The sequence below is a fragment of the Peromyscus leucopus genome, chromosome 1 (genome assembly GCF_004664715.2).
Source record: "Peromyscus leucopus breed LL Stock chromosome 1, UCI_PerLeu_2.1, whole genome shotgun sequence".
Lineage (NCBI taxonomy): Eukaryota > Metazoa > Chordata > Mammalia > Rodentia > Cricetidae > Peromyscus > Peromyscus leucopus.
The window spans coordinates 84,433,185-84,456,791 of NC_051063.1; the positions used below are offsets into that span (position 1 = coordinate 84,433,185).

The 23,607-nt window shown below is 39.2% G+C and overlaps 1 protein-coding gene across 1 annotated transcript in view; it reads right to left on the reverse strand.

The window, feature by feature from the left end:
• The window catches only part of LOC114692172 (ATP-binding cassette sub-family A member 3-like), a 102,650-nt gene that overhangs the window by 29,768 nt on the left and 49,275 nt on the right, over positions 1-23,607 (reverse strand). The window contains exons 13-21 of the mRNA XM_028867831.2: positions 18,073-18,227; positions 17,719-17,874; positions 16,884-17,094; positions 14,196-14,346; positions 11,185-11,283; positions 10,048-10,210; positions 7,697-7,994; positions 1,266-1,512; positions 919-1,123 (exon numbers count right to left, since the gene is read on the reverse strand). Coding sequence (XP_028723664.1) covers positions 919-1,123; positions 1,266-1,512; positions 7,697-7,994; positions 10,048-10,210; positions 11,185-11,283; positions 14,196-14,346; positions 16,884-17,094; positions 17,719-17,874; positions 18,073-18,227 — 1,685 coding nt within the window. The remainder of the gene's footprint in view (positions 1-918; positions 1,124-1,265; positions 1,513-7,696; positions 7,995-10,047; positions 10,211-11,184; positions 11,284-14,195; positions 14,347-16,883; positions 17,095-17,718; positions 17,875-18,072; positions 18,228-23,607) is intronic.

A 23,607-nucleotide genomic window follows, 5' to 3' on the forward strand; every position in this document is an offset into this window, starting at 1 on the left:
GAGTATAAAATTTCTGGTTGTTTTTTGAAATGTAAATTATCTTGTGAAATTCTTCACCTATCAGCAGATGCTCTCTGTCTCAATTACTATCTGTGTAAGTTTACACACTACAGCTGTGCCTGCTCCAGGGTAGAGTTTGTTATTCTGGAAAGTGAAAACAGCATGCAATGATCAAATAGGTGTGGTCAGCACAGCCCTCACCCCTTATCAGTTGTTTGTATTGGTCCATTCTTCTAGGTGCTTCTGAAATATATAACAAAATATCATTCACTATAGTAACTACTGTGTACTTTAAGTTTTTGTGGGAAAATTTATATCTGGAGCAAGAGAAAATAACAAATGTAAACAGACCAATTTTTCTCCTGGTCTTGTTTATTGAAGACTTGCATTCAATGTTTATTTGTTATCCATTCTATTACCTGTGGGCTTCAAAACAAAAGGTTTACACATATGTGAGTACACAGACACCCATGCACAATTTGAATGGTCCATGACATAATTTAGAAATTTCTAGAGAATACCTTTAAAAGGTGAGTACAGATATCTCTTGCATAAACCAGAATTCCAACACATGGGGGAATGGGGAAGCACTGGGAAGAGGAAAATTTCTGTAGTGTTTGTTACTATACCACTAGTCTGTTGCGACATATCCTTCCATACAGAAAACAGCTTTGACCGCAATGTATCTTGGTGGCCAAGTATGTCAGGAGTTAGCTGTTTCATTAAAAGAAATATAAGAGAAAGATTTTTTTTAACTCTGAGAAATATTCCAAAATAGATTCTCTGACTTGATTGATTAGTCAAACTATTTTTATCCTTTCTGGAAAAATTTCGGTTTTAGTAAATGTCAGACAAGTAGAAAATGTCTATAGTGTATGAGAGGCAGACCCCGAGACAATTCGAGCGTGTAACACTCACCAGCAGTAGGACACAGGCAACAAAGTGGATGACGAGATCCCACAGCAGAGCAGAAAGCCAGAAATTAAAGGTGTAGACCCCACTCACATACTGGATATGCTTTGCTTTACTAACTCTCTCAGTCACAGTCATAAGGCAAAAGCCACTGGTGAAAATACTCATCCCAAAGAGCAAGTTAAAGACTATCTGGATTCCTGAGCTGCCTCTACAAAAGAATAAATAAAGGACACACAATGGCATGATGACAACACTCAGTACTGACAACAGCACTTTATTACAGACATGGTGAAACAGGAAGAAAAGGATCAATTTAAAGTATCTCAGCTTGAACACAAGAACATACACACCTTTTCTCAGACTTTTTCTCACGTTGAGGCTGGGGCTTGTTGGAGACAGTAATGGTGGCATTGGGGCCGGAGAGAGACATAAAAATAATATTGTCTAAAACTGACAAGGATAAGGATGGCGAATGGAATGCCTCATTGTTGAACCAGAAGGTGAATTTCTTCTGGTCTCTAGTCACATCAAGGGAAAATGCAATGATGCATGAGTAAATGCAGTCTTCATTTGCCAGCAAGTAGGTCTGCACATCACCTGGAAGGAGGACATAACAGTGGTCCTGAGGTCAGCTGCAGGAAAGATCATGACTACATGGTTTTGTTGTTTTTTGGGGGGAGATGGGGGAGGGAGTGCTGTTTTTGTTTGGTTGTTTTTTTGTTGTGGTGGTGGCTATTTTTGTTTTGGTTTTGGGTTTCTTTTTCTTTTTGTTTGTTTTTGTTTTTTGTTTTGTTTTTGAGACAGGGTTCCTCTGAGTGTCCCTGGCTGTCCTGAAACTCTTTCTGTAGACCACACTGGCCTCAAACTCTGAGATATACCTGCCTCTGCCTCCCAAGTGCTGGGATTAAAGGCGTGCACCACCACATCTGGCAATTCAGTGTTTTAAAGAGAAATAACCCAATAGTTTACTTGTCTGGCACTTCACAGCAGCCTCAGAATATCTCAGCCATTAACTCCAAGAATCCATCACTCAGCCATACAAATGTTATGTCTTTTAGTTTAATTCCACTAAAAGAAAAAATTATAGGCTAGTGATATGAACACTCTTAAATTTCTTTCTCACTGTCAGACCTTTCCATTTCTACATGAATATGTTTGTAAGAACTCCTACTTCTAGCTTTTACAAATTACCTCATAGAAAATCAAACTCTTCCTCAGAGAATACAAAGGCTAAATAAAAACACAAGATAATTCTGCTTGAAGAAACAAAGGGCTACTTGGAACTGTGAAGACTTAAAAGGAAAAAAATCAGACAATTAAGTTCAACAATCTGTATGACTCTTCTTGTCCCGTCTTTGTAGAATGATAAAGCATGCCAGATCAGGGTGTTAAGAATTACAGCAAAAAGGTAAACAAAAAGCTATACATTTGTAAGAATGTTCAGAGATTCCATGAATCCAAGAAGACACAAATTAAGAATTACAAATCTGCCCAAACAGCTCCAAAATAAAAATTTAAGATTTAAAAAGAGAAGTTCCTACAAGTAAGCTTCATATTTACAGCAGACTTGTAAACTATTACCTATGACCTCGAAACTAAAAATAATTTTTAGATTTTTAATTGATAAAGAAAAAGAGGAGAAGAAAGAGGAGAAAGAGGAGGGATACCATTAGCTAAATTATCCAAAAGAAAGAGAAAGAAGGCAAAAACAATAAAGTTAGAAGTGAAAAGGAGACATTTCAACAGATACAAATAAATTCAGAAATCAGACAGACTTAGCTTCAGAACTCATGTTCCACTCGATTGGAAAATTGAACAAATTTTAAAATGGATGAATCTCCAGACACATAAAACCTGCTAAAGTTAACTCAAGATGAAATAAACAATTTAAACAGATTTGAAATGAAATTGAAGTAGTAATTAAAACTCTCCTAAGTTAAAAAGAAAATATGGACCACATCAATTTACTGCAGAATTCTACCACCCCTTCAGAGAGCTACTACCAATACTACTAAAATTATTCCATTAGATAGAAAAGGAAATAATGCTTGCAAACTGCTTTTTATGAATCCACAGTTACCTTGACACAAAAACCAAATAAAGACACAACAAAAAGAAATAAAATTATACACCAAGCTCTCTGATGAACACAGATGCAAAAATTCTCAACAAAAACTGCCAGAATGGATTCAAGATTACATCAAAAAATAATTCATAACAATCAAGTTAGCTTGGTACATACATACATACATACATACATACATACATACATAAACAAATTCATCACAGACACAATTACAGAAATCATGATTTTATCAATAGCTGCAGAAAAGGCTTTTTACAAAATCCAACATGGACTCTAGGGCAGAAATCACATGATCATCTTAATAGATGCAGAAAAGACTTATTGACAAAATTCAGCACCCCTTCACAATAAAAGTCCTGAAGAAACTAGGAATTGATGGGACATCTCTAAACATGAAGGCTACATACAACAGTATCTTAGTTACTTTTCTATTGCTGTTATAAAACACTATGACCAAAAGCAACTTGGGGAGGAAAGGGTTTATTTTTCCCCTATAACTCTCAGGTCACACTCTATTACTAAGGGAAGTCAGGGGAGGAACTCATGGCAGAGAACTGGAAGTAGGAACTGGAGCAGAGACCACGGAGGAACACTACTTAATGATTTACTCTTCGTGGTTTTCTCAGCTTGCTTCCTTATATAACTCAGGACCACCTGCCCAGAGGTGGCACCACCTACAGTGAGCTGGGCCCTCCAGCATCAATCATGAATCAAGAAAAGTGCTCTCCAGACTTGCCCATAGGAGAATCTTACAGAGACATTTCTCAATTGACATGCCCTCTTCCCAGATGACTCTAGCTTGTGTCAGGTTAAGAAAAACCAACCAGGAAAAACAGACATACTGCCATCATTATATGGCAAAAGCTCAAAGTATTTTTTCCAAATTCAGGAGCAAGACTATAGTGTTAATGTTCTTTATTCTTGTTAAATATAGTCCTGGAAGTCTTACCTGGAACAATAAGAAACAAATAAAAGAAATATGAACAGGTAAATAAGTCAAAGTGTCCTTATTTACAGAACATATGATTTTATACAAGACAATAATGACTTTGATAGAAAACTATTAGAGCTGATAAGTACTTAGCAAAGTAGAAAAATACTAAGGTAATACTGAACACAAAGAAGCAAAATATAGTGGCCTTCCTAAATACCAATTACACACACACCAAGAAAAAGACCTAGGAGATAGTCCCTTCACCACTGACTACAAAATACCATTACATTAATTTAGCCAAGGAAATGAAAGGCCTACACAAGAAAAACTAAAATACTCAACAGAAAAACTGCAGAAAACACTACTGGATAGAAACACCCCTGCCTCGCCATTCCCTGCTGCTGTGACAAACACCCTGAGAAGTAACTTAACGGGGAAGGGGTTTGTTCTGGCTCACAGTTCAAGGGCAGTCCACCAAAGAGGGGAAGTCAAAATGGAAACGCTGATGACATCACATCTGCAGTCCGCAGGAGCATGAGGAATGCAGGCACTGGGCTGCCTACCTCCTTTTTATGCAGACCAGGCCCAGGCCCAGGAAAGGGTGCCACATACTTTTAGTATGGGTCTTTCTGCTTCAATGAACTTAACACAACCCATCATGCGCTTATGTAGAGGCTAAATAATCTCTCTCAGGTGGGCCTGGGTGCTCATCTCCTAAGTGATTCCAGATCCTGTTCAAACAAAAAGCAATACTAACCATCACAATCTCCCTTGTTCATGTGTTGGAATGACCAACATTGTGAAAATGGATCTTACCAAAGCAATCTAGAGGTTCACAGAAGTCCTTGCTAAAATTCCAATGACATTCTTCACAGGAACATATAAAAAATTATTTAGCAGTGCAAAAGACCTCAGCTAGCCAAAGAAATATTAAGCAAAAACTAAAGTAATAATAATAATAACAACAATAATAATAACAATAATAATAATAAGTCTGGAGGGTCACCATAGCTAATTTCAAGGTGCATTACAGAACTCTAGTAACAAAAATAAAGGCATGGTGCCGGAACAAAAGTGACCATGAAGATCCATGTAGTATAAGTTCTACAAATGAGACAATGTAGCTATAGTTACCTGATTTTCATAAAAATTATCCAAACATTAATTAGAGAAAAGAAAGCCCCTTTAATAAATGGTGTTAGAGAGACAGAGTATCTACACATAGGAGAAGGACACTAAATACTTATTTTCACTCTGCATAAAAGCTCACTCCAAATGGATCAAAGATAGTAACATGGCGCCTAAAATTCTGAAGAGGAAAGAGTAGGAAAAATACTTCAAGATACAGGTATAGGGAACAGTTTTCTGAATAGGACTGCAGTTGCTCCGAAAATAGAGGCAATACTTGACAGGCTGGATCTTATAAAATTAGTAACCTTTTGAACTGCAAAGGGGATGCTGACTGAGTGGAGACACTATCTACAGAACAGGAGAAAATCTTTGCCATCTATTCAATTGGCAAATAACCAATATCTAGAGTATACAAAGAACTAAAAGCAAAAACCAAACTTCAAGAAAACAAACAACCCAGTATTGGCATATTCATTTATCACCTATAATAAAGTGTGTGTGTGTGTGTGTGTGTGTGTGTGTGTGTGTGTGTGTGTGTGTGTGTACAGAAATAGTTTTACCTCTACAACCTCCAGCTGGGTGTCTTTCTATTTCTATTTCTTGCCTAAATTTTCTAGGTAGGACTTAAAGTTTTATATGAGTAGAAGTAGAAAGTCTACTTGCTATCTCTGCCATGTCCCTGATCTGAGGAAGTCTGCCAGTCAGTCTTCTTGCATTACGGATGATGTTTACCTTTAACTCCAAGAATGACGTCCTACTTGATCGTGGAGTATAATCCTGTTAAATGATCCACTAAACTGTTTGCTACTATTTTGTTATAAACTTTTGCACCAGCACTCATGGGGATATTATTAGTCCATAGTTTTATTTCCTTATAGTATCTTTTCTTGCTTGGGTATTGAAGGAATTCTGACCTTATAGGATTCATTTGGAACTATTCTTTTCTTTTCTTTTCATTTTTTTTTTTTTTTGGAATATTTTGAAGAGGGCTGGAACTCAGCTGTCTTTTAGTTTTAGTAGAGACTGATAAGGATATCTGGTCTTGGATTGCTTTTTATTGGGCAGATAGTTTTATTACCAGCTTAATCTCATCAGTCACAGATCTACTAAGCCTTTATATTTTTTATGTTTGAATCTTGGTAGCATGTAAATTACTGAAATTTTGCTTATTTCATTTAGGGTAACTTATTTTGTTTGCTATATAGGTTACTAAAGACCCTCCTTATGATCTTTATTTCTATAAACTGAGAAGTAATGCCTTCTCTTTAACTTCTCCTCGGGCTTTTGGGCCTTCTTTTTTCCTTTTCAACACATCTAAAATGTCTCAAGTTGGGTCTTTCCTAAGAAGCAGACTTTGACTTGTTGGCTTTTTCCCATTGTATCTCTATTTTTTTTCTTTGATAGCAGAGGTTTATTTTGTTCATCTAGTTACTTAAAAATGTAAGGTTAGGTTTACCAATAGCTTTTCTCAATTGAATTTTTTTCTCTTAGCATTTTTCATATATGATACATTTTGATGTATTATTATTTCATTTTTATTTGAATCCTTTATTTCCCTTACAAATTCTTTGCCCAATAGGCCTTAAAGAGTGTGTTATTTCTACTATATGCATGAAGGTTGTGACTTTCTTGCTGTTACTGATTTCCAGTTTTATTCCATTAAGATCTTAAGAGATATTTCATGTGGTTTCAATTTTTAAATTGTATTGAGTTACTTTGGAACACATTATATATATATATATATATATATATACATATATATATATATATATATATATATATATATAATCTTTAATAATGATTCTTGTGCACTTGGCAAAAATATAAATTATAGCCGGGCGGTGATGGTGCATGCCTTTAATCCCAGCACCCGGGAGGCAGAACCAGGCGGATCTCTGTGAGTTCAAGGTCAGCCTGGTCTACAAAGTGAGTTCCAGGAAAGGCACAAAGCTATACAGAGAAACCCTGTCTTGAAAAAACTTATATATATTGTAGTAGACTTGACAGTTTTATGTAGGTCTGTTAGGCTCAGTTAAGTACACTGTTTATTGAACGTAAAGTTTAAAATGCCCTACTATTATTGTGGAGTCATTTATTTTCTCCTTCATTCTGTCAATGTTTAATTTACATATTCAGGAACTTGGATCTTCTTATGAGAAAGAGCTGCCCTCTTGGGTTTTGTGGACTTCATCCATGCTGAGAAATAACCTCTATGTTAGAAGAGCACAGGCTTAAAATCTTCTTTGAAGAGCCCCCTTTCCAGTTTCCTGAGATGTGACTGCTTCTAAATGTCTTAATTTCCCTATGAATCTCATCTTTGTTCCTCCTTACGGTAGATGACCTTTCCTATCTCAGAGTACCTCCATCACCAGTAACAATAATGGCCTTGAAGGGTGGTTCTTGTCTGTGACTGGCTGGCTTTGTGAAACTGATTACAAAATAAGAGAAGGGATGGGGAGAGATGATATGGGAGAGGAGAAGAGGAAGGGGAGGAGAGGAAAGAGGAGGAGGAGGGATGGGAGAATAGGAGAGGGAAAACATAGCTAACCATTCCAGCTGAGACTGTCCTTTCAAACTAGCACAGAGGTCTTCATCTGCTGGCACTCTTTTTCTGTTTGTAAGACACTTACCTTGCACTTCAAGAAGTTTTTGGTTTTTAGCCTTTAACATGATCTCAAGATTTTTGGTGAGCTTCTGGGTCAAAACAGGATCTCCAGAAACTGAGAAAGGCACAATGGTCTCGCCATACTGCTCCAAGTCCATTACCCTGGCAGGCTTTTTAGGTGTTGAGAAGCTTATGCCTTTCATCAGAAGATACATGAGACCCAGAAGTGCCAGCAACTGCAACACCAGCAGTTTCCAGTTGCGCCAAGAGAACATTGCCCTTTTGATGAACATGGCTCGGAACTGCTGGGTGTAAAGAGCCCACTACAAGAGAGAGAAGGCGGCATTACCGTGGTCATGGACCTAGAAGGAAGTAATTAGCATAATGACTTCAGTTGTGTGATGACACATTGCAGAAGGAAGAGTGTAGAGGGAGACCAGGCACTCTGTGTTCTGAAGGCATTACAGCTTGGCACCTAACTTCAGTACTGTGAAAGTCCCCAGAGGGGAATCGTTGTCATCGGTGTATTCATAGTGCCTCTCTCTTTGCAGAACACCATGCCCATCCTCTTACATTAAACACCATCTTTCAACATTACATTTCGTATCAAGTTTCTGTGGCCAGCTTTTAATCTCTGGTCTGCAGGATTGCAGCACACCAGGAAACAGGAGAATTTAGTTTAAGATTGCAACATGCCCAGTATATTTTCACCTAACCTCTAAGTTCAAAACACTCCCCACAGTCAATTTGAGAATGTACATAAATATACAAATTTGTCTATTTTTCAAATTTTGGGGGCAATCTGTAGTTGAGTAATGGTTTGTTTTTCAGTTAAATGATGGAACCTTTGCTTTAAGGACATACTTCTTTAGAGAAGGTGCCTGAGAGCCAAGGAGAACTTACCACACATATTGACATTTTAAAATACAGTTATTGTATTCTCCCCAGTATGTAGATATCCCATAATTCAGAGTGGGAAAATATCCCTAATCAACAAATATGTTCTGAATGAGAGAGACCCCACTGATGCTACCCTTGACTGGACATAAGGTTAAATGTGGAGAGAGAACCTTTCTCTCCCATCACAGTCCTGATAGGAAGAAGACAACTTCTGCTTTCAGGAGATTAGTTCTTACATGTAATTCTAGAATGAGAAAATAAAAGATGTTTTAATCCAGTGATCAGCTTTTCTGGACTGACCTGAAAGCTCTGACCTCACCCTCAAAAACTGAAGAACAGCAGGAGAGCAACGGAAATGCTTCACAGTTTAGCTGTGTCTGTACCTGAAGACGAAAGGCAGAGCAGGGAGAGGAGGTGGCACAGTGTGGCATCCCGCATCAGATGCTACACGGTGCACACTTGACTATATTCTGCTCCCTGGAACAGCCTCATCTGTATTCAGCTCAGCTTGACCAAAGACAACCGTGCAGTAAATGACAGCGGGGAGCTACCATTTTAACTCGAAGTTCTAGACACTCATTGTATACAATACCCTATTTTCACAAGCTCCCAAGTCCCACGGGGAAAACATAGCAAGTGTTTCTAAGAAACTTAAACCAGTATATCCATGGTCTAAGAATCTCTGCTGCACACACATGCAAAATTTTTAAGCAAGACAAATCGGGAGAGGCACAAGGCAAATGCTAGACCATGAGGCGACAGCCCCACGCTAACACGGGGATTCTGTGATTCTGCGACACCTAGCGTGAAATGTCCTGTGTGAGAGAGAGCAGCGAGTGTCATCCTTCGTATCAGCACTCTTCTTCAACTCTGAATGCACTCACAGTTCTGAAAACTAAAATGACCCCTACGAGGAAGACCAGCTGCGAAAGGAAATCCGGGCCGGCAGGACGGCTTTGTGGCTAAAGGGGCGGCCTGCAAAGCTGCTGATCTGAGCCAGGCGGTGGTGGCGCATGCCTTTAATCCCAGCACTCGGGAGGCAGAGCCAGGCGGATCTCTGTGAGTTCGAGGCCAGCCTGGTAGCAAAGCTACACAGAGAAACCTTGTCTCGAAAAACCAAAAAAAAAAAACAAAAAACAAAAAAAACCAAAACAGAAGCCCATGGTGGAAGGAGAGAGCGAACTCCCCAGAGTTGTTCTCTGACCCCCACATGTCATGTACACATGTGCACACACATCCCACACAATGAGTAAATACATGTAATAAAACAATTAAAATAAAACTGGTTTTTACCTTCACTACTTTACAACTAGTTACTATTATGAGTTAGAAAATTGAATTTCTTTACAAATTTTCCCTATGTGGATGAGCTTGCTCCAAGAACGCCAAACCTCTTCTGAATTAGTAATAAAGTGAAATGTCATCTTTTACTACTTCTAAACATACTAGCATTATATTCTTGATGAAGGTGCTCACCCCAGTACTGAAGGAAGAATTAGAGTGTCCTCTTGGATAATCTGATCTTTCAAAATTTCTGGGCACATTCATATTCTGGTTAGCTTCACTCATGCTTCGGTCCACTGTGGAAGCTGGCTGGACAATCTCAGTATTCATCTTTATGTCTGCAAGATTACTGACCCTACAAAACACACACACACACACACACACACACACACACACACACACACACGTTAATATATATTATAAATATTAACATACATATAAAGAGATAACTTTTAACTACAATAGTAGTTCACCAACTCCTGCCCTTCATAGAGATATTTTTAATGAACATTACATATCAATGCTAACATTAATGATGGGATACATGCTCTGGGGCTGGGGGTGGGGAAACATTGAATCTCAGTGGTCAGGCAATTGCCCAGTATGGCTGAGGCCTGGGGATTTAATCCCCAGCATCCAAAAATTTCTGGTGCTCTAGATTGAATGCAAGGCATCGTGTATGCCAGAAAAGCACTTGGCCCCAGTCCTGAGGTACAAAATAAACTAAATATGAACAGAGTTCCAAGACAATGTGTTTCTTGATTTTAGGGTAAAATGGTTATTAAATGTTCTATATTTTACAAAATTATAGTGATAATTGCAGTTTTATTTTCTATAATATTTCCAATTCTATAGAAGTCTAATATATTTGTTTTTCTAAATTTTCTAGACTAAATAAATATATGGATTACTTTACAAAGCAAATGAATATATGGTTGATTTTTCCTCTTTGGTTCATGATTTCTATGAGAGAACTGTGTGTGTGTGTGTGTGTGTGTGTGTGTGTGTGTCTATATGTATGTGTGTATGTTTGTATATGTGTATGTATGTGTCTGTGTGATATGTATGTGTGTGTGTCTGTGTTTGTGTGTGTATCTGTGTATGTGTGTGTTAATATAAAGGGAAAATGCTACACAGAATAAGAGAACCATAGTATAAGATGATGTTAAGGGCTTCTGGTGCAAAATGGTACTTTAGGTAGAAGCTGCATCCATGTGACATGATGAAGAAGAAGAGTTGTGAGAACAAAGACTATTCTAAAGACAGGGCACTGGGAATCACAGAGAGTATATGATGTCACCTGACAGGGGGCAGGGCACAGGTACTCACTTGAAGAAAACCTCATCCATGGTAGTCATAGAGACACCAAAGCCAGTGATGCCCAGCTCTTCTTCTCTTTCTTCTAGGACTCTGAAAAGTTCTGCAAACCTAAAAGATAACAGAGACAGTATTTGTGCAAACACACACACACACACACACACACACACACACACACACACACACGGACCCATAAACGCAGGTGTGTGAACATTCTGGGCTGATTTCCCTCAGCTGTGTAAAGAGTGCAGTTAATGCGTCACTGAAATGCTCCTGGTGTTAGTGGTTTCTGTGTCCCCAACACATCATGAATGTGGGGGACCAGAAGGAAGATACACCAGCAAGTTGCTACAGCAAACTGCTTCTCAGTTTCCTGATAAAACCACCATTAACTTTCTGTATATATTGACTTTCTGCTTCCCCTGCTAGTTAAGATTTAATTTACTTATTACATGCCATGGCTGCTGTGAAACACTAACACAAACAGGATACTCATAAAACTAATAAGAAGTATGACACCCAGAGCAGAAAATGAAAAACAATAATCCCAGAAGTTAGAGACTGGGTGGAAACCGCCCATCCCTACCCTGGGGGAGTCTTGAGCGATCTCAGCACATGTGAGTGGTGGGGCAAGACTTGTCTTCTGAAATGTCTTAGAACCTCATCCCTTAAAATCCACTTACTCCAGGAAGGCTGTCGTGCTCTGCTGTGCTCTCCCTACGGACTGCCATGGCCACAGGACACAAAATCCATTATGGAAACCTCTGACAAAAGTTTCTTACATTTTGAATCAAAGTTGGCTACAAACTCCTTTCCCTCAAGATCAGAGGCAACGGGCAAGTTTTATACATTATTCTAATGTGTTTTCCAAGACAGTGACAAGTGTGTGAATGCACATGTTAACAAATGCACAGTATAGCTTCAAGGTTGTACTAAACCCAGCAGTTAGAACTGGTTCTTTCTGTGGAGAGATATGACTAATTTTTAAATCCTTTTATTAAATTCATTAATTCATGTAATAAAATGCCTCTGTTAGGTTCTCTCTGTGTGTGTATGTGTGTTTATTATCAACATTATTCCAGTTTTTATATAATAAGTGATTTCAAAATAAAATACAATGCTAAGAAAGGATATATATATATATATGTTAAACATATATATATATGTGTTAAACAGTAAACTCAAAGGTGGAAAAAATGAGAAAAAAACACAAAAAATTACAAGCATCATTTTTATTATTATCATTTTCTGGCTTTTTCACAGAAATAGCAAAAACTATTCAAAACTTCTCAGAGAAACATAGAGATTCCAAATACTGAAAAGGACAAAAACTGCAGTCACCAAAACAGACACTGAGCAATGTGACAGAAAAGGGGCACAGGAGCTAACCCACACAGGTGACAGGCAGGACTTAAAAGTGTGCCACAAACAATGGACAAAGTTTATTCAATAAATGGTGCCGGGGAAGTGGTTCCTCACGTGCGGAAGAATTAAACTAAGCTTTCCTTTCTACTGCATGGAAAAATAATCAGCCTACAATGCCTGTCAGGGCTACATAGTAAAACCCGGTGTCAAAAAACCAAAATCATCCCCAAGTAGGTGAAATTAAACATGAAATCTGAAAACTGTAAAACAACCTGAAGAAAACAGAGTAGAACCTCCATGACATTGATCTCAACAAATATTTCTTCTTAGATAAAATTCAAAAAGCATAACCAACAAGATCACTATTTATAAAGAAAAAAAGGATTATGTCAAACTAAAAACTTTCTAAATTAATGCTAGAATAAAGAGACAGCTCATATTTTGGGGTAAATATTTACAAACTATAGATTTTGTAGGGATTAATATTTGAAGTAGAAGAAACACAATATCAGGGAAACAAACAATCCAATCAAAAAGGGGAAACTCCTAAATAGACATTTCTCAAAGGACAATTTACAAATTTTTAACATAGCAAAAAACAAGGAAATAAAAATTAAAAACATAGCAAATATCAGCCCTTGTTAGAACAGCCATTGTAAGAGAGACAAACATTCATCTGGACTGAAGGTGACTCTTACTCATTTATCCTGTGAGGGGCTCTAACTAGCACAGCAGCACTCCTATGAAAGTTTCCAGAAAACTAAAATGTTGTATAATCCAGTCACCTACTTCTAGTTATATAGATAAATAAAATGAGATCAGCACCCCTAAATTCCTTTGTTCATAACTCACAGTATCTGAGATACAGGAGCAAAATGGTTAAAAAAATGACATTACATTATGTAGGTGCACAGAACAGCACCATATGGCCTTTAAAGATAAGGAAAAACAGTCATTATCTGTGTCAACCCACATATATCTAGAAGACATTATCTTTAATGAAAAAAAACACAGTCACAGAAAGGCAAATAGTGCATGGTTTCATGTATAAACTCACAGAAGTAGAAAGCACAATGGAGGTATCAGAGCCTTTGTGGGGGTGGGGATGTGGCTGTTGATCAAAAAGTATAAACTCCCAGTTAGATAAGAACAGTACCCTTCATTGATCCCTAGCACAAAATGGTGGCTATAAGTCTGATATATACTTTTAAGTGTTTTTTTTTTCTGCAAAAAGAAATATATGAAGTAATGTATTTATTAATTATTTGGCCATTCTGTAACATAAGCATTTATCAAAGCATCACAATGTACCTCATACATTATATGTATATACTAAAGAGAAAACATTAAAAATCCTTTTTCTAGAACAAAATAAATATACTTGTCTAGACTCATCAAGAAGGAAAAAATACCAATATAGTGCCCTGTCTTATTAATTAATCCCAGCTTTCAATGCTTGGACATGAAGATCTTGTAGACGCTACCTTTTGTGGCATCCTTCTGTACAATTAGCGAAGTATTAGAAAACCAGCGCTCTTAATAGTATGTCTCAAAAGGCAAGTGGCAAGGATCTATTTTCCAAGCCTGAGGAAGCCTGGAAAGATCATGGTGGTTTCTGGTGACCCAACAGCCACCACACAGCATTTCTGGATCCGTACCTGTGTGTATAATCCTTTGGCAGGACAAACGACAATTCAGCTGCGACATCCGTCTTCATCTCAGCAGTTGGTATGTAATCCCTAATCAGCTTGGAGATTTTTTCAACATTACATTCAGGAGTCTTCACCATGACTAGGTGATATCCCACACCTGAAAATTTCCATTTAGAAGGTCAAATGAAGCCATTGAATAGTCTCTGCTAAAGCATGCTTAATCTCCATGATTCAGGTCTGTTAGCCACATCTGATAAGGCATTTCTTGTTCTATTATATGAAGACACACACACAATAGCATCAAACAGTTGTGCATGTTGTTAAGAATTTAGCAAGCAGTACTGTTAATGCTTAGCTTTTTCTGAGTGATCCCCAGTTCCCAAGCTCTGATGCCCCTGGTGGAGTACAAGGTAGAAACCAGAGAAACTAACTTGACTGGGCATTTCAAGAAGTGACAAATCCACATATCCAGAGTGAGGAGGGGGAGTGTTGATAAAGAAAGAAGCATGGACAGCTCAGGACTGACTGCCTTTGTGCCCCAGGCTACCCTCTCGCTATAATCTTCCAGCTAGAGACAAGGTGTTAGACAGATTTTTGGGCTATTTAATCCACCTTCTTCTCAAATGATCATTCTCTGAATAAAGCAAGGTTTAAAAGATTTGAGTCATGTCTATGATCATTGACTTTTGCAAATGGCAGGTGGCAGTTTGCTCTGATATTCTGGTGACACATAGAGAATAAGGTGTAGTGTGTATCCTGTGCTACAAGTCACTTGCTTACTCCTCTAAAGAGGTATATTCCTCTGTGTGTGTGTGTGGGGGGGGGGTGTATGGGATTGAACCCATGGCCATGAGCATGTGAGGCAAGTGATCTTCCACAGAGCTACAATCCCCAACTCTTAAGGCATGTACTACACTAGCTACCAAATAGTGCCATCAGAGACACTAGCAGAGTGAAGCAATAGCAATCTAAGTTACAAACCACAAGTGGAGAACTACAGAAGATGTTCTCTGTTAGTATTCTCCTTTACCGCTAAAATGGTAACCAGTAGCTAAGAGAGCCAAGACAAACATTATTTGATGACTCGATCTATACTAATTTAGCTAAAATGGTAACCAGTAGCTAAGAGAGACAAGACAAACATTATTTGATGACTCGATCTATACTAATTTAGCTCCCTGAGCTGGACTGCTGCTGCATCCTCTGCTAGGGCTTCTGAATTCTATAATGTGCTGATGGACATCAAATGGAAGCCACCATTATTGTTTGCAATTCCCTTCCATTGCCAACATGGTTATCAAACTTAATTTTTCATTAATAAAAAAATCCTTTCTGATTCAGACTGACTTTTATTATGCATTATGAATTATATATTATATATTTATTCACTATCTTAAAAACCTACTTTTCCATTGCTCTTTTTTTGTATGTGTATGGTGTGTGCAGGAATGTATGTGAACTCTTGTGTGTGTATGTGCACGTGTGTGTGTGTGTGTGTGTGTGTGTGTGTGTGTGTGTGTGTGTTCATGTGTGTGGATGGGGGACAGAGATTAACATTGAGTGTCATCCTTGAGTGCTATCCTCCTTATACATTGAGGCAGGGTCTCTTACTTGATCCCAGAGCTTGAAGACTTGGCTGTTCTAGCTAGCTAGCTTGCGCTGGGGATTCCCAGTCTCAGTCTCCCTGGAGTTGGGATTACAGGCAGGCCACTACGCCCAACCTGCATTTAAGCATTACGCGGGACCCAAACTCAGTCCCGATACTGACATGACACTTCACTTACTAAGCATGTTCCCAGTCCTTATTGCTCATTTTAGCTTCTTTTAAACTGAAAATCCTATCAACAGTCAATATATTCAGGCACTGATTGTGTGTGCCCAGTTGACCTACTATAAAAATGGTTTCTATTTACTGATTGTAAGTGCAAAGGCGTTTAACAATATTATTTACCCTACTTCTGACATTCAGAAAATTTACTACTAAAACCCACATTCCTCTTTGGAGGAGGGAAAAGAACAGGTGGTCTATCCTCCTAGAAGGTGATGAGTCACCATTAAGTACAGAAAAGCACTGGCTTTGGTGTCAGATGCACCCAGGCCCCAATCTCCTCCTATTACTTTCTGGATTTCTCGTTACTGAAATATGAGCCTGGCTTTCTTATCCATAAGAAGGGAGAGTTCTGCAGATAATATTAAATAATGTGTATGAAGAGTGAGATCTAACAACTCACCCATGGGAGAAACAGTGAATTTGAGATGAATAAATTCAAATAGTGTAATGAAGTCATTGTTAACTACATTCATTGATCTGTCTCTCCCAAGTTTGTATTTCTTACTAGTTTGAGACTGATTATTCTAAAGTCAATAACAAATGGTTTGTATGAACTCACTTTTTATATATTAGTCTTTGTTTTTGCAGTACTAAGGGTTAAATATAGGGCTTATGCATGCCAGGCAGGCATTCTACTGATGATCTGGCACTCTTTTTTACTTTGTTGTGTAGAGAAGACAAAAAAGAATGAAAATGATGTTGGAATAATGTTTTTTGAGACAAGGTCTTCCTATGTAGAGCTTCCAACCCATCATTCCTACTTCCTCAGCCTACCAAGCACTACAGTTACAGGCACGTACCACCACGCCTAGCTAAAAGAATATTATTACAGCACCTATGTCCAAAGAATCAAATAGAGAGACCATATAATTTCTTCAGGAAAAGCGAAGAGCCACAGCACTTCAGGGACCCCATGACCAGGATGGCAATGCGGTCCCCCAGCACATCAGCTTCATCCATGTGATGTGTGGTCAGCAGGATGGTACGGTTCTCTTTATATTGCTGAAGGAGGTCCCAGGTAGTCCTCCTGGAGACTGGATCCATGCCAGATGTTGGCTCATCAAGTATCACCACCTAGAGACAAGAATAAGTATCCATGGGTCTATTTATTTCATGCTTGCTTCATGTGGGATAATCTACTGTACTTGGGAGACATATTTAAGCAAAGATACGGACTCCAGCTCACTCTAGGGTGAATAACTGCTAAATCATTAACTATCACATCTATCATTAACTATCACAACTATCACATGTGGTCAACATTACATCAGCTACATTAATAATGGGAAGCCCCTCTCCTTATAATTTGGAGGCGTGGATTTATGCCAGCTTTTGTGTTTGAATCTGGAGGAGTAGAGACCCATTTTATTTTATTTCTTACTATCTTTGTATAATGTGTGGATGTCAGAGATGGATATCCAATGTCTTCCTCAATCACTCTACATCTTATCTTTTGAGATAAGGTCACATTGAACCCAGAATTCATCGATGAGCTAGACTGGTTGGTTGGACAGCAAGCTCTGGGGACCTGCCTGTCTCCATACCATTTTGGTTTAAGATTATAGACACCCACAACCATGTCTGGCACTTTTACCTGGGTGTTGGGGATCTGATGGCAGGTCTCCACATGCCCTGTAGCTACTTTACCATGGAACCATCTTGCCAGCCCCACACGAGCCCATTTGAACTGTTATTTACCTTAGCGTCCCCTATAAGAGCTATAATGATTGAGAGTTTGCGCTTCATCCCTCCGCTCAGATCCTTTGACATTGCATCCCTTTTCTCTAGCAGGCCAAAAGAAGTGAGCATCCTGTGAATTTCTCTGTATCGTTTACTTGGAGATATTCCTTTTATCTAAAAAGAGGAGCCAAAGTTTATGCAGTGTTTTTAACCTCGTGTTTAGAAAATTCTTACATTCGGGCTTTAACAGAGCTGTCGGCATATGCTTGTCCTTCTTGTTGCCTCCAGCATGAACTTTTGATGAAGGTAAAGCGGCAGGTCCTTTTTCACACTGCCTGGAGGATTTGAAGGGTGCAGAAAGCCAGTGCTCACCACATAGTAGAAATGAAGGTGTTCAGACACTGTCAGCATCGGGAACAACAGGTCATCCTGGGGACACAAGCCCAAGCTTTTCCTAACTTGAACCATGTCAGATGAGATGTCGTATCCACTAATATAGACCTTTCCTCTGGTAGGAAGATATAAACCTAGAATTAAGCAAAGATATGGCAGGGCTTAGCTTCAGCAAGGGTGCATGACAGCAGGCTGCCTACTAGAGCATAGCCTGCAGAGTCTATGGATCATGCAAAAGCAACAAGGTCGCCCACAGAGACACATGGATCAGTGGTCATAATCTGATGATGATGATGGAGAGAGAAATGACTTTTCCTTTTGGTTTAATTTTATATCCTTTTTGAAAATGGTTTGGAGCCAGGCGGTGGTGGCGCACACCTTTAGTCCCAGCACTCAGGAGGCAGAGGCAGGTGGATCTTTGTGAGTTCGAGGCCAGCATGGTCTACAGAGTGAGTTCCAGGACAGGCGCAAAGCTACACAGAGAAACCCTGTCTCGAAAAACCAAAAAAAAAAAAAAAAAAAAAAAAGGTTTGGTTTTGGAATTAAAATGCTGTAATTACAGCATTTCCCCCTTCCCTTTTCTCCCACCAACCCCTCCCATTTGCCTCCCTTTACTATCAATTTTGTGACCTCTTTTTAAATTGTTGGTAAGTAGGTATATATGTATTCCAAAATATATAAATATAACCTTCTCAGTCAATATAATGTTTCTTTTACATATATGATTTCAGGCAATGCATAGCCAACTAGGAGGTTCTTCCCTGAGGAAGACTTTCTCCCTCTCTTGACATCCCTTAGTTTTCTGTAGCTCTTTGTGTATGGCTGGGGCCTGTGAGATTTCCGCTTCCACGTTAAGATATCTACAGCTATCCTCCTTGTTTGGGTCTTGTGACAGGGTTTCTCTGTAGCTTTGGAGCCTGTCCTGGACTAGTTCTGTAGACCAGGCTGGCCTCGAACTCACAGAGATCCACCTGCCTCTGCTTCCCAAGTGCTGGGATTACAGGTGTGCGCCACCAGCACCCGGCCTGTTTGGGTCTTCTTTAGGCAGCCATGTCGTTGAGATTTCACGGATGTATTTTCCCTGACATTTCTAGGAGACACAATCTCAGAGTGGACTTCCTGTCCCTCTGGCTCTTATAATCTTTCCACACCCTCTTCCCTGATGGTCCCCGAGCCTTAGGCACAAGAGTTGTGTTATAGATGTATCAGCTGAGCTGGGAACCACACACTTATTTTCTGGATTTTTGTCAATTTTTGGAATGGTCTCCATTTATCGAAGTTCCTTTGATAAGGGGAGAAGTCTATATGTATCTGTGTTTGCAATGATAAATATTTAGAATACAGCTAGGAATCATGATGGTTTAGTAAAGCTGTGGCTTTAGGCTCTCCTCCAAGATCCGTGACCTCACTAGCCCCAGGCAGTTGGCCAGATTCCAGCACCAGGCACGGTTTCCCTCTTGCTGAGCAGGCCTTAAGTCCAATTAGAGAGCCGGTGGTTACTGCCGAGGCACACATGCCACCACCGCGCCCTTCGGGTTATCGTGGCATGTTGGTCGTTGTTGTGCACAGGGATCCCAGCTGGGATAGGACTGTTGATTGCCTCCCCCTTTGGAGGGTTAAATGGTACCTCCTGTTAACATGAAAGCTGGTCCTCAGGGAGGAGGCTTTCAGGGGAGATCCAGCTCAGATCCTCAGAATCCTGTGTCTGAAGTATATGGTGTCATCAGCAATAGAGATTTACCTTCAAACCCCAGGATGAAAACCAATGGCAATAGCAATAGCCTATAAGATTTGCCCAGCCAACAACTTTAAAAGGGGCTTCTCATGTCTAGCATTGGGGTTTCTGTTACATAGTCTATGGTGCTGTCAGCCTAGGTGGGAAATTTCCATTTAAGCTATCTATGTATACACCGAGACTTGTATGTATTATAAGTCATTCTAGGTAAATAGAAATAATACGATTCTTTGTGGGGTTGATTTCAGACATCCTCACTGTTAGTTTACACTCTTCCTCTCTCCTTCTATATTCATCTCCTTCTCACCTCCATTTTAATTTCTCCCTTTAAATCACTTGTACTCTGATATTCTCCTCTCTGGTGCCACCCCACAGTCCCTTTTTGTTTTCCTGGTACCTGCAGTTACTCCAGGTTATTTACCCACACCTGAAGATTTGGAGCTAGGAGCCACAGATGAGAGGCAGCATTCCACGTTTGTCTTTCTGGGTCTCTGTTACCTCACTCAGTATAACCGTTTCTAGTTCCATCCATTTACCAGCAAAGTTCATGATTTCAGTTTGTCTGTTTGTTTTGACAGCTAAGTAGTATACCATAGTGTGTATGGACCACATTTTCATTACCCATCCATCAGTTGAAGGACATTTCCTAGCTATTGTGATTAGATCAGCAATAAACATGACTGAGCAAGTCTCTTTGGAGTAGGCTATTGAGTCCTTGGGGCATATGCCAAGGAGTTAAATACCAGAGAGCACATTCACATTCAGCTTTTTGAGAATTCTCCACACTGATTTCTATAGTGGCTGAAGCAATTTGCAATCCCATCAATAGTGAATTCTTTATATATTCTGAATATTAATCTTCTTTCAGATGTTTAGCTGGAAAATATTCTCTTCTATTCTATGGGCTTCCTTTTCACTTCATTTTATTCCTTTGATATACAGAAGCAAAGATACTAAAAAGTTTTATGATGTCCCACTTATCAAGTGTTGCCCTTAATTCCAGGGCAAATGGAGTCCTATTTACAAAGTCCTTTCCTAGGTTTACATCATATAGGGTACTGCCTTCTGCCAGTTTCAGGTTTCACATTAAGGTTGTTGATCCATTTGGAGTTAGTTTTTGTGCTTGGTGATAGATACAGGTCTAATTACATTCTTCTACATGTGTAATCCAGTTTTCTATGCACCATTTGTTGAAGATGCTTTCTTTTGTCTAGCATATGTTTTTGGCATCTTTTTCAAATATCAGATGGCTGTAGCTACTTGTACTCATGTTTGGGTCTTCAATTTTGTTCACATGTGTTTACAAAAGCACATCTGCTTTTGCTCCAGTACTGTATTGTCTTTATTCCTATGGCTCTGTAATATATCTTCATGTCTAGAGTATAAACCCCTCTGGCATTGTTCTTTTTGCTCAGGATTGTTTTAGTTATGCAGAATCTTTTGTGGTTCCATGTAAATCATAGAATAGTTTTTCCATTTCTTTGAAGAATGATATGGGGATTTTAATTAAGATTACATCAAACCCGAGAATAGTTTTGGTAGAATGGCCATTTTCACAATATCAGCTCTATCAACCCATGAGCCTGGGATGTCTTTCAGTTTTCTAGTGTCTCTATCTCTTTCTTCAGAGGTTTAAGGTTTCCATTGTAGATGCCCTTCACCTCCTTGGTTAGGCTTATTCACAGATATTTTATTTTCGTTGAAGCTATTGTAAATGGGAGTGTGTCTACAATCTCTTACTCTTTGTTGGGGCATAGAAAAGCTATCCATTTCTTGGTGTGTGTTGAGTCTGTATCCTACCATGTTACTAAAATTGTTGATTTTTTTTTAGAAGTTTTCTGGTAGAATTTCTGGAATCTCTTATGTATAATGTCATCTGTAAATAGAGACAGTTTTGATTTCTTTTTTTCCTGTTTGTAGCTGTCTACTTTACTTCTCTTTCCTTATTTCTCCAGCTAGTGCTTCGAGCACATCTTTGCATCATTAGCAAATGTTTCCCCAGCATACACGAATGTAACACATCTTTAAGACCCCACAGCACTGGTCCCTTGATTGCAGCATGCCGCAGTGGCAGGTGGCGGTGCCTGGTGGGTGGCGGTGCCAGCCCCTCTTCTGCCTCCAGGCTTGCTTCGCCGGCTCTCTCTTGTGCATCCTCTTCTGCACTAGTCACTGCGCTGTGCTTAAGGACATTTGAAAATCTCTGCCTTATAAAGCAACAGTAACAGGTTCTGGGACAAGGACGTGCCACTGTGGACAACTGTCATGCACACGTAACACATGGCGTGTGTTCCAAGACAGCAGATACGGGGACATCCGTGAGTGGGAGGAGATACCGCACTGCTGTCAACCGTGACAGTGATTCCTTTACAGTCACGTGACACTTCTTCAGAAAGAATGCCTTTAAGAGAAGAGGTTTTTAAACTGAGGTTCAGGAGAAATTCACTAACACTCAGTCTGCATCACTCACTGTCTCAGAAGCCCTACCCATCCGGCACGCCCTAGAGATCTCAGGCCTGTCCCGGATCTCACCTGACACTGCCATGTTCTTTCTGCCGTTCCTCACTCTTTTTCTCTTCTCTGGTCATGTGACAGTTGCTGTGCTCTTATTCCCAGGCCCTGTATGTCCTTGTAATACACATCACTCTTCCTATTCATAGTTTTTTCCTAGACTCAAAGCAGGAATTATTCAAGATTGCCAGGGTAGAACCCTTCCTTTGAGATGTGTTTCTCAAGCCACATTACAAAACTCCTGTCTACTCATCAGCATCCTCAACCAATATAAAATCCCTGGAGGTAAAGACTTGAGGCCTGTCTGTTCACTTTGGGTTTCTATCTCAATACCTTGTATGTTAATAATCTATATTAATGGAATAAACAAAGTTATTGGCTCGTATGAAATGTATTGGTTGAAATGAATTAAATGTGGAATTCTTAGGCTGATGGCATGGTCCAGTGGGTAAAGGCGCTTGTTGCCACACCTGACAGCCTGAGTTCAATCCCAGCCCCATGGGAAGGAGAGAGAATGCTGGGGTTGGCCTCTGACCTCTACATGTGTGCTATGGCACAAATGTGCCTCTCCCCAGACACACAACATAAGTAAATAAAAATGAGGTTTATTTTTAAGTGGACAATTTGAGAAATTAGAGAATTTTCTGGGTGTAGTTCCCCATCTTAAGAAGCAGTTGGGCTATACAGATGTATACATAGGTCAAAATTTAGCAAATAAAATTTAAACATTACAAAATATTTCTATCAAAAGAAAATTTCTAAGTTATAGAACGGAAAGAATATTTAATGTCTAAAACTAACTTTGAAATATTTTTAAATGGGTATATAAAAAGTACAGTAAACGGGGCTGGAGAGATGGCTCAGTGGTTAAGAGAACTGGCTGTTCTTCTAGAGGACCTGAGTTCAATTCTCAGCACCCATATGGTGGCTCACAACCATCTGAGTGAAATCTGGCGCCCTCTTCTGGCCTGCAAGCATACATGCAGACAGAACACTGTATACATAACAAATAAATAAATAAATCTTTTAAAAGAAAAAAAAGTATAGTAAAATGTTGGAATAGTAGAATAGGTTATATATATGGATATATAAATATCCATATATATATGGATATTTGATTTAAAATTTTTCAGTTTGGCTCTGTGTTTGAAATATTTTCAACAAATCAATATATATTCATGGTATGCATTCGCAGGGGGAGTAATGCACACCAAGAAAATCATAATGGTTTCCTGTGACTTGGAGAGAAGAACAGAAAGTAAAGCAAAGTG